Source organism: Pleurodeles waltl, chromosome 9 (assembly GCF_031143425.1).
Source record: "Pleurodeles waltl isolate 20211129_DDA chromosome 9, aPleWal1.hap1.20221129, whole genome shotgun sequence".
Classification (NCBI taxonomy): Eukaryota; Metazoa; Chordata; class Amphibia; order Caudata; family Salamandridae; genus Pleurodeles; species Pleurodeles waltl.
This window is the reverse complement of record NC_090448.1, coordinates 239157209-239169639: the sequence shown is the minus strand read 5'-3', so window position 1 is coordinate 239169639 and position 12431 is coordinate 239157209. Positions and strand designations below refer to the sequence as shown.

Genomic DNA, 12431 nt, shown 5'->3' with positions numbered 1-12431 from the left:
AGGGGCCCAACTCTTTCAGGCCTGGTGATTAATATCTCCTCTCACTGGGGTTCCAGGTAATGATACATGGCCATGGGCCCAGGTAGGGTGATAAATGTTTTTAATCGTCCCACATTATTGTGAAGTGTGACACAGACATAGTTTCCAAGTTGTTTTTCTTTTCGTATTGCAGCTTGTGCAGCTACACTTAGGACTCTTGGTATTATATTTATTTTTTAGCATTCATTTATATTTATCCATATTTTTTGCTTATCTTGTCAGTGTTTACCCATGTGCATTTAGCACTCAGTGAAAAAATGAAGTTGCAACTAGTATAGTTGCATGTTTATTCAACCAATAAATGTGTACTCACAGTTGGAGACGTGTCAGGTTTCAGCACTATATAGCAAGAAGTAATACACTGATACACACACAGGAAAACACTAGGATCATAGTGCATGAACACACGCAGTTATTTAAATAATTCACTTTGTTGGCTTCCCTGGCTGCCAACCTGCACAGATATTCTCGATGCAATCATGATTTTTGTAGTTTTACAGACATGAAAAATACTCTGTTCCTTCCTGTGTATAAGGATAAAGAAAAGCAAAAATGTGCAACTGTTGTACCTAATTATAATCCAATGTGCTAATGAAATAATTTTGCTAAAATACGAGTAATAATTCCTGGTGGTGCATTTTATCTCTTCGTTATCACCTTTTGTTTAACATGCATATCAAGTTCCTATTAGAAATCAGTTGTATTCATATGCATGTGACATGCCGATCTTTCCACCTCTGTGACCCTCAAGATGAGTTTGCTGCCCTAAAAGGGATGTGAAGAGGTGGCTAACCAAGGGCAGTTTAAAGCTCAATGGAATTAAAACAGGATTCGTTCTGTTAGGTTCTAGTCCAAAATCCCCGCACAAACACTCCAGTCACAATCTCCTTAATTAACTGTGCTCTCTGCTTCTTTGCTAATAAGGTCCGAAATGTTTGAGTGATTTGAGATGTTGAAATTAATTTTGATACGTACCTGTGGTCGGTAGCTCAGTCCTCATTTTCAGGTCTTACTTTAGTCAAGAACTTCTAATTTTACTAAAATATTATATACCATATATTTACTTATAGGGACTTTCAGGCAACCTTCTTCATCTATTGGTCTATTGCTGTGTCAGTCACATTTTTCTTCCACCCACCTCAGCATGCAGCTTGGATAACTTCACGGTGAGAGAGGGCATTCTGCTTAAGTACACAGGGCTGTTATGGAAAAATATGCTTTGAAAGTCAAAAAATAATTTTACTTTTAACCAATCTTTATTTTTGTATATTGGTAAGGATCCAGAAGCTCCCAAAAAATAAAGATTTACAAATACCATGATAAAACAGAACAAGCATTGACAGACAATAGGCTAGCAGACAACACAAAACGTATGGGCTCTGCAATGCTTTATTTTGCTTGAGGCACCTGAAAGAAGTCCTGCAGCACATAGGAAAAATATATTATGAACTAATTGTTGGCTCATTCATTAATTCCACCCTAGTCTACACAAACTCACTACTAATTGGTCACAAACAATAATCGCCTGTACATGATTCATCAGTATGACTAGCACTAAATCTTAGTAAATTTAATAGTAACTCTGCAGGGTAAAATCTCTTTCACTGACTACTGGTAGAAAAGCAGTTTACCGTCAATCTGGTTTGTCCCATATGCAAGTGTATCAAAGGAACATCCACGGCCTATCTCTGGAAATAAATTAACATCATCCATCCATCCCCCAACCTCGGATCAAGATAGCAAACACTCTGCGTAATTCTCTAGCCTCTCCTCCAACAGGAAGGAGACTGTTTTTTCTATATTGGATCCAAGAATAAATAATTCTGACTCTGCAAACGTTTTAAACTAAACTACAGCACTGAGCTTCAGAAAGGCACTAAAAAGGTTCTTAATCGAAAATTACAGATTTTGAGTCCGGTCATTCAGTTCATTTTTCATGTTCTGTGAATTTGAGATAAACATTGCTTTGATAGAATGTTAATGCCTTGGCTTGTAGTGTGTACCAAATAAATGAATACAATAAAGAAAACATAATTAAATGCACTAAGTAGGACTGCGTAAAACTACATAATCATTGACCTACCAAACTTGCAGTTTGAACCTTATATAAGCCATGATTGTGTATTTCGGTGCCATTTTAATATTTTAAAGTTAAAGCTGAAGACTATTTAACAATGCTAGTAACGTAGCACAACATAATCTGCGTGAACCATAAACAGGAATGTAAGGATTAAATGATCTTGATGGCCCTGATCTGCTATCTATATTTGTTTATCAAATAATATTTCATCTAATAACCCAAATACAGAGCTGGAGATTGGAGACTAAGGAGAGTCATTGGTGCTGCACAGCCTGCTGAGGTCATGAGTGCCCTGGAGTTTGGTGCATTAACACCACCTCCCCTGAGTTGCCAAGAAGCAGCAGTATCAATAACTAGGATTTAGTTAGCATAGTTTACAATTGAGACCTAAAGGTTCCATTCAGAAATTAGGAATTACTGGAGGGAATTGTAAATTCCACATCCAATTGCCCAACTACTTCCTAATTTTCCCCTGAACTTTTTCAGGGGGCCCCTGGGATGGTGGAGACCCTGGGCAACTGCTCACGTTGTCCACGCCTTCAAAAGTCTCTGCTTGGTTCTAATTCCAGTAACCTAGCTCATGAGGTTACGCACCAGTGACAAAGTTTAACATGTAATCGGTGGAAGACTGATTTCAATCACAGTAGCATGAATCAGGCTGTCTGCAGAGATAAATGTGTTTGTGACGCACAAGCCATAGATTTTAATCTCGATAAACCGAACAGAGGTTTGAAAGAAAACAGACACAATGACAAGGAATTCAATTGTTTTTTAGTCTTCTAGCCATCATGCTCAAAAACACTATGGGGGTCATTACGACCTTGGCGGGCGGCTACTGCCGCCCGCCAGGCGGTAACCGCCGTGCGGCCACCAATGCGGCCGCACTCACGCGGCCCCCATTATGACATTCCCGCTGGGCCGGCGGGCGCAAACCAAGTTTGCGCCCGCCGGCCCAGCAGGAATGAGGCCGCAACATAGGAGCCGGCTCCTAATGGAGCCGGCGGTGTTGCGGCCGTGCGACGGGTGCAGTTGCACCCGTCGCGCTTTTCACTGTCTGCTATGCAGACAGTGAAAAGCTGGCCGGGGCCCTGTTAGGGGGCCCCTGCACTGCCCATGACAGTGGCATGGGCAGTGCAGGGGCCCCCAGGACACCCCTTACCACCAGCCTCTTCCTGGCGGTGCAAACCACCAGAAACAGGCTGGCGGTAGGGGGGTCATAATCCCCAAGGCAGCGCTGCTGGCAGCGCTGCCCTGGCGGATTATCACCGCCGGGGCTAAAACGGCGGTAAACCGTCAGCCCCGGCAGTGCCACATTACCCCTGGCGGTCTCTGACCGCCAGGGTCGTAATGACCACCTATGTGCCTGATTATGAGTGTGACGGTCTCTAAACCGCCACACTCACGGTGGTGGTCGGGACCCCGCCAATGCGATGGTCTGACCGCCCCATTACAACCCTGGCGGTCAGACCACAAGGGAACCTCCAACTCGGCCAGGATCTCAGATCCCGGTGGTCTGCAGGATGCTGGTGGTCCTAATCCGTCAGGGCAGCACTGCCCTGGGGATTACGACCCCCTTTTCTGCCAGCAGTTTCATGGCAGTAGCACTGCCATGAAAAGGCTGGCTGAGAACGGGTGCAGGGGGCCCCATGGAGGACTCTGCACTGCCCATGCACTTTGCATGGGCAGTGCAGAGGAACCCCTGGCCAGCACCCTCGCAATGTTCACTGTCTGCTTTGCTGGTGCACCCTGCATGCTACAGCGGTGCTGCTGGCTCCATTACAAGCCGGAGCAATGTTGTAGCCTGTTTCCCGATAGGCCAGCAGACAGGAACTCAGGTTTCCGCCCGCAGACCTCAGAGGAAACTCTTAATAACTCTGGTGGGGAGGTCGCCGTGGTGGCCACCCTCTTGGGAGTTTGGCAGATGGGCCTTCCCGTAATAGGGACCTATGTGTTTTGCAATAAACCACTCTTCAAAATAAGAAGAAACACCAAGACAAAGGAATAGTACGTTATCTCTGCTCTCCATTCTTGTCAAAAAAAGAAACTACTAGTATCGTGAAAAAATGAGCTCACCAAACCCTGCCCCATGCCATCCCGCATAGACAGGGCCAAAGGAACTGCTGTAACTGTAAATTTTAAATTGTATTTCTTTAGTGCTTTTAATACCTCTGATGGTCCATAAGCACTTTGCAGTGACTAACAACCACGGTTAGAAGTAAATAGGTATGCAACAGGAGAGCACCAAATTATGTGACAGGGTCGAATAAATTATTCACGAGGAAAAGGCAAATTATGTGGCATAATGTAACACATTTTGTAATAGTATTACCTCATTGTTTTGCCATCTTTATAAATGTTAAAACTATGTGAACAAGGTTTTTACCATGCTAGGACTAGTTTGACACCCAAGTGCAGAAATAAGCAATGGAGAGCTGACTTGTCAACCTTTACAAGAGACTTTCCGCTGTGTAGAAGCGTGTTTTAGTACCTTTTGAACCATTTGAGCTAGAAACAACTTTTTTGTTAAAATCTGCAGATTAGGCAGGAGATTATGGATTATGTGGCCAGCAGAGTAAATCCATAATTATGAGGAAAACACTGTGGCTACAAAATCGCATAATTCCAGTGGTCATGCCTATCAGTAACAAGTCAGCTCGCATGCATGAGGGAACTTTGATGAGAAGTGCAAAGAGAAAAACATTCAGACTAGCTGGGCCCTCAACAGGGATTCTATAATGCAGTCATTTTTGCAGCTTTATTCATCACACACTCAGCCCAATGTTACCACAGTGCTTTATATAAGCAGCAGAATACATTAGACTTTTTTAGGCACAAGGAGATTTATGGGCCGATTTAGAGTTTACAGCGATGGAGTACCCTCTCTGCCAAACTGAAGGTCCGTCTGCCTCATTCAGAGTGTTGGATTTTGAAATGATATGGTTTAGGGGCCTGTTGTCTGGTGTAAATAGTGCCCTGAGGAATGAGGAACACTTTTTCTTGGACTTGCCAGGAGCATCTCCAGGGGGATTGAGAACCCACAGGAAGTGTATAGGTATATGGTACAGATATATGGTAGTACATGTGTACATGGTAGTACATGTACATGGTACTACCATCGTACTACCATATACATGTACATGTATGTAGTAGTACATGTACAGTACGTGGTGTACAGGTGTAGGTTATTATTCAGTATTCACACACTCCAATCTTTCCAGCACTTCTAAAGTAATAAATGAGGGACCATGCAGCCGCTCTCTGAGCACACCTGATTATTGGCACTCATCGCTGGCTTCACAGGGGTTCAGGCTTAATAGCATCTCAGCGTTCCTCTATTTTTAACAAATATTGTTAGAGCCAATAGGTCTGGTTCTGGCAAGATGGCTCTTCTTTTTTACTGCAAGCATATATCACAAAAATAAAGAGGAAAAAACTAAAAATATGCCATCACCTGTAGGTGGCTGCTTGATGCTTGTAAAAAAACCTTTCAATTTAAAAAAAAGCATTCACCAATGCTGGTCTTTAACTTGGGAACATTTTTTTTCAGTTGTGCAATGCATGTCAATTTTCAATATATAACAACTTAACACTCAAATAGCACACTACTGCAATGTTACAATGTCATAAACACTTTATAAAATACATTGTATGAAGGAGTAAAGACAAAATAAATACGCTGCATTCAAAATTAATATAAAAAATAAATCAAATGAAAACCATATTTTGATACAGCTTGCAACTGAACAGAATGGGCAAAAAATACAATGTTTATTTTTTATATACATTTTTTATATTGGAGATCCAGCTGCTCCTCAAAAATAAAAAATTACAAAAAAGTGACAAAACAAGCATAGACAATGAAAATAGGCTAGCACCCAACGCAAAACATATGGGCTTTGAAATGCTTTATTTTGTTTGAGGCATCTGCAACCAGATTGTGAATGATGTGTTCAGGCTTTGTGCATTCACTCAAAGTTAAGGGAGTAAATGGATAAAGTGGGCTGACCCAGTGCCCCATGCTGTATACTTTGGTGACTGATGCAAAATATGAATGGCAATTTAACTAATCAATAGGTGAAGACAACTAACTAGAAGCTCCTGTGTATATGGGAGTATTTTGGGAAAAACAATAGTCTTGAAATATAGGTTTCAAAGGCTAGGTCTAAAACAAAGCACACTACTCTGTTGGAATGGTCTTTGCAAGCACTCATCGCTCACTTACACCTCTAACAGTACTACACGTTCCTGCATGTACAGCCTAAACATTAATATATACACACAGAGCAAGTTTAGCTTTGTTTACACGGCAGGTAATCATATGTTAAATGAGAACATGGTATGTTGTAAGTACCTCTTTTTTTTCCTTCCGTCAGCTAGCACTGTATTTATTATGTTCCTGTAGCAACTTGATAAAGTCATGTTATTCAACAGACAAATCGTAGGTTAATTACATGTTTGGCACACATTTGTATACCTCACTTTCTCTAAAGCAGTGTGCTTCTTTGAAGAGTCTTTTTAGGGTCAAGTGCGCAAAGTGCTCTGTCCCTGTTGCAATCTTTCTGTGGGCTGTTAATCAAGCCCATGTGATGCCCATCGGTTTGGTTGGTTTGTGGGCTTGCCTTTTAAAATTTGCTTGATTTCATTAGTGAAAGGCATGCATACATTATGCCTTTTCCGGTGCTTAGCCCTCCTCGAGCGCACCGGCCAACATCTGAAAACAAACGAGGCTCTGTGTTTTCCCTATGGATTCTGGACTACTTTTTCTTTTCATTCCGTTGACACGATCTTGCTGGGCAGTAGTCGTGCACTTCGCGTGACGTCAGCCCTGTTACATGGATAATTGCACTTTTGCTGCTGGTTACATGGATAACTGCACTTTTGCCAATATATTTGACTGCAAACAAACTTCGGTTTTCTTTTGTGTGTCTGCTTCGCGCTAATGGCGGCCGTCAGCTCGCTTATGTGAAACTGTTTTACTCTTCATTTTCCATTTATGTTGCAAGAAAAGTCCAGTTAACAGTTTACAATGCTAATAGCTCTAACTCGAGCAAACGCGAGACCCACTGCAGTGCAAATGCTTGTTTTCTGATGGTGCCTGAATTTCTAACAACTCATTTGCAGGGAAAATATCATGTCTACGTGTATGAAACCTGGTTCTTTCAGTCTCCAAGGAATTATATCTGCCATGTGCAATAAAGAAAAGAGGAAACAGAATGCAGGAACTATAGGGTAATTATCTTTTTAGGGAGCAGGAAATACGGAAAAACGAATTGCGCACAGGAAGGGCCTCTCTAAGCATAGGGTCGCGCGGTGAAAGGTCTGGCTACTGCCTCTCCTGCGTGCTAAGTGTCACAGTTTGAAACCGAGTCTCCACCAGGTTTGGTGAGCGTGATTTGTGATATATAAAATCGAGTTTGTGTAACCTTACCCAATACATTATTACACCAGGCTCCCAAAAACACAAAAAGCTGCCTATTCGTACCTCATTTATAAGGTATGGCAAGATACATTTCCTATTTCTATACATTTGCAAAGAATAATAATAGAGATGTCTCTGTGTAACTTTTATGTGAGCATTGAATCCACTTTTAAAGTAAAAACAATGAAAGGTACATTATAAAACAAAGACTCCGAGCGCCCTAAAAAGTAATGTATTATTATGTTGCGAGCAGTGGCGGCGGGTAAAGTGGTTGTTTGTTAGTAGCTTCCCTGAACTGGACAAAGAGAGCTAGTGAGGTGTGTGACTGAGCCTGAGTGTTTTTAAAGGACTTCGACGGGATTCTCCAACTAAACAAAATCTTTAAAAAACAGTGCCAAATTGTGCATTACAAAGCACAATTTTCACATAATTTGGCTAAAAATCAAGAGGTTTCAAGTGAGGAAATAATAAAATAATAAAATATTCAAAATTAATGTTTTATGCTAGGCAATCCTTACCTACCCTAGGGTTGTTTGGACTCACTCTCCCCATGAAAACTTAGAAAAAATGGTGGCAAAACAGTTGATTTTTCAACACTGTGTTCCCTAAAAATTGGCTACAGGGTTTTGTTCCCTACAGATACATAATGGCCTATTGTTACTCAAAATGTTTCGAGTGCCTTTCTTCACTTCAGTTTTTTTATCCAAAGTGCAAAATATTAAAACTTACATTAATCTTATATCCACAGGTTGTAGACTGCACAGCTAAAACAATTCTGCAGGCTCTTACAGGAATGCCACTGTCCAATTACATGGAAAGCACCGCAGCAGACTGAATATTGAATGCTCAAGGCTTAGAGAGCGTAATGAGAACAAGAAGAACATTCTATAGACAATTAAATGCTTCCACCAAGGCGGAAAATAACCACAGCAGTAAGTGCCCTCAGGTACCAAGGAATACGTCTCCCAAATTCAAAATGAATTATCACTCAAATATTAGCTATGATTTTATTTCAGGAAAGTGATTTCAGAAATAACAGATGTCTGATCTTGAAATATAAAAAAATCATTTTGGATATGTAAGCTCAATTCTCCTGAAAGAAAGCTTAATATTGTCATGGGGAAATGTATTTTAGTCCCAAAATACAACATTAACGTTTTTAGGAAACCTATGTTGGTCCCCAAACACCAGCTTATCAATTTCACTAAGCACTCAAATACACTGCTATCCACATGGACACACTCTGTCTTTCATGCTTATCCCAATCAAACATGTGACAAGCCTTTTTAACATTGATAGGCCAAGGATTGTCGTAATTAAGTCAAGAATGGGCACAATATGTAACGTTCGACCACTGTTATGCTAGGGATAGCTAGCATTTGCCATAAATGCCCATGGTACATCATTGATGGTCCTCCATTAAAACCAGCATATTGCTAAGTCTGCCCCAAATATGTCCTGGATAGGTCATTATTATGCAAGGATAGTCAGCTCCAATAATGGCCACAAATTTGTCACTGATTGGCCACTATTATGTCAAGGATAACCTTACTGCAAACTATACACACACACATCTTACTGATGGTCCACTATTTTCAGGGGTGGCTAGCATGTCACCAGGAATACCCACAATCTGTCACTAGTGTATCTTCAATATGTCAAGTATAGCCCACATAGTGCTACAAACTTGACTACATGTCACTTGTAGCCTGTCATTAAGCCTATGATGGGTCTTATTTAAGCAGTTGAGCCCCCTGACCTTCCACCCCACCACAGACACACATATGATCTATAACAGGATCACTCATAAACAGTGCTTAATTTGTAAATAAAAAGGTGCCGGTGCCCAAAGCCCTCTTCTTAAACGTGCGGCTGCTGCAATTAAATGTGGAAACACGGAATACTGAGGCGGCGTAATCCTGAAGCCATCTCAGGCCTCTTCAATCCATATAAAGCTACTTCCTGCCCCTTCGGCTCACTCTTGTAGCTTTCTGCTTTTTACCTTTGTGACGCTTTTTCGTTTTTCCCTTCCTCCATCTTTCCCAAGTGTGTCTTTTGCTCGCAGTAAATGCTTGAGGCAGAAGAATAAGCTCCGGCCCTCAAAAATAAGTGCCGGTGCTCAGCACCGGAAACAACATGCAGAAGTTAAGCACTGCTCATAAATACTCGCTGAAACCATTTACATTCATATATATGCACAAATGCTCAAACACACATTTCCACACACACTCACACAGAGACATTCAAATATCAGAGCCTGCTTTCCCTCCTACTACTTGTTTCTTGGTTGATGGCAGTGGTCTGAGCATGGCGACTACAACACCTCCACTACTCTGCAGTTGTGTGTTGTCTCCACCAGTTCGCAAAAGCTTCCAAATGGCTGCTGGTGGCAGGAAGAGAAAGCATTGGAGTCCACCACTGGCCTAGCCATGTGGTGCTAAGCCGCCCCAGGGCTCAGGGGAAGGAGAGATGCTAGTTGCAGCTTCTCACCTCGCGAGCCACGAGGTGCTGAGCACTCACAGCAATTAACTGAGAGAAGACAGTGTCAGCACCGTCAGTAAAATATGTCCAAACAATGCCTAGAGAAAAAAAGAAAGTCTCAAAAAGCTAGTATTGTACTCTTGGTAGCACAGGTCACAACAAAAGTCACACGTGGGTACAAAAGTACACAAATATATTTTATTTGGTCGTAGTGGTGAATGAATAGTGCTCAAGTGCAAAACGTTCAGAAGTAAGGAGGCGGTGACAATTTGTCTCCAGCCAATTTTTCACCAACGACGTGGGCTTTGTTTCAGATTACATCATAGGCTTGTTTTTTAAAAGGCACAGTTAGTTGATTGTTGCTACCGACCAATGAAAAGTGTGTAAACAAATGGGATGAATCCAGCCTCACATAAATGCAGAATTGTACATGGATCATTATTAATTTCTCTGAAAAAAGCAGTCCACGGCAGGGCTACTAAAGTGAAGAATGGCTTAAACTGCGTGTCCAATGAAGAGACGCTAACGGTTCTAAATAGACACACACTTAAGGGTTCATGGATGAGAGGGGCATGACAGCTATTCAAACCTTAAAGAAAAAGCTACGTGCAAGAGGTATGTGGCTGTCAGTGTAATGTTACTATTAGACCAAGAGTAAAGAAAATATGAAAGTGAAGTGAATTAGAAGTAATATTAGAAAGATGCTTACATAGATCAAGCCGCAAACGTATACAACTGACTTACAATGACAGTAGCTTTACACTGAAAGAAGTCAGAATTTTAATGGATTGTTGGCAAGCATTTTGATTCGTTAGGATTCACGAAATCAGGCTTGTGGAAGCAGATAGAACACATCCATCCGCATGACTGCAGTGGTAAAGGCAAGACAGACATGCAAGGCATTTTCATGAAACTCCATAAAAAGGTAGTTGTTAGCTCTTACGTACCTCCTGGAGGAGCAGGATAAAGGCATTGCATTTTCTTCATGTTCGACTTACCTGAAGTAATCCACCTCTGATTCTAGCTGTTGGATGTGGGCCTGCAAAATGGGCACTTTGTTGGACTTGGCTTCCAGTTCCTTAACTTTTCCAAGGCTGTTCAGAACAGCCTGCCGGGCTTCCTCCACCTTCTTTCTCATGTCTGCCTGCTCTCTCTTAAGGCTCCGGTTGCAGTCCTCCAAGGCGACCAGAGCGTCCTGAGATTTCCTAAGCTCCTTTTCCAGTTCTTGGTTAAACCTAATTGCCTCTTCAATCTGTCCGTCTCGGGAGCTGCGGATTAGTTCTACCTCCTTTAAGACACTCTGAAGGCCCTTGGTGGTCTGAGAGTGGCTGCGGCTGAACAGTCGTCGCTTGGCGATCGAGCAGCCTCCCTCATTCTGATGATTCGCGTGGCTCTTCCAAAGACCCACCTGTAATACAGACGTGCAGATGTAGGTGAAAAAATCAAAACTGTCTTACTAGTTGATAAAGTCATAGAATGTTCTTATTAGGTATCCAAACAGGTTAACATCTTATCACTTCAGTCCTATCACTCAATTCTACACTCCACAGAATTGTTAATGTTTAGCATCCAACTCAATCTTCAATAGCAAAATTTGTAAACTATGTATTTTAAATATAGAAAATAATCTCTACAGATAATTAATCCAGCATTGTGTTAATATTTAGCTGAAGCCATACTGCGTTTAGATTTTAACTTAAAAATGTAGCAGATAATTCACACAGAACGTTTGTAAAATATGTAGAATGCAGTGACTGAGTAAACCAGTTTGCCCTGGTGAGCTAGTGGCAAAGCTGGAAAGTGCGAATTGATAGAAAATCATGTGATTCTGGGCAAATGGCTTAATCTCCCAGGGTCCTAAATTGTAAAGAATGTGACGTGTAATGCAATTGCAAATATTTAAAATGTAAATCAAAATGTTTAAACCCATGATTGATCTTGTATTGTTACACAACTCCTTCATTAATGTTCAGAACTTTACTGCTCTCCAGTCAGGTTTGCGATATATAATTACAAACATATGCGTATAATAAAGCCAACTCATAATCACTCCGCACAGAATCAGCAAGTGGGTGCACTCAGTGGCTAATTTGAGAGGGTGGTTGCTGGTGGGGCCCAAAGGCACTCATTTTTGGGGAGCGGCACATTTTTTTGATCATCAGACCGAGAAAAAGAAAAGGAAAAACACAAAAATGGGAAAAACAGAGAAAGCAGGAACCGGTAAGAATGAGACACAGGGACTGGGAGTGTCTGGCAGTGGATTAAAGAGGCATGAGGCGGAGTCAAGACAACGTAGCATTGGTAGTCAGCGTGCTGACTTTTAATAGCGCTGGCAGCAGGTCTGAGCAAAGCTTTGGGCACCTTCACTCATTCTATTACAAATTAAGCACTGGGTGCACTCCTTTTTGGATG

General features: G+C 41.7%; 1 protein-coding gene across 1 annotated transcript in view; it reads right to left on the bottom strand.

The window, feature by feature from the left end:
* The window catches only part of EFCC1 (EF-hand and coiled-coil domain containing 1), a 215385-nt gene that overhangs the window by 181803 nt on the left and 21151 nt on the right, over nucleotides 1-12431 (bottom strand). Inside the window, exon 2 of the mRNA XM_069206633.1 lies at nucleotides 11018-11427. Coding sequence (XP_069062734.1) covers nucleotides 11018-11427 — 410 coding nt within the window. The remainder of the gene's footprint in view (nucleotides 1-11017; nucleotides 11428-12431) is intronic.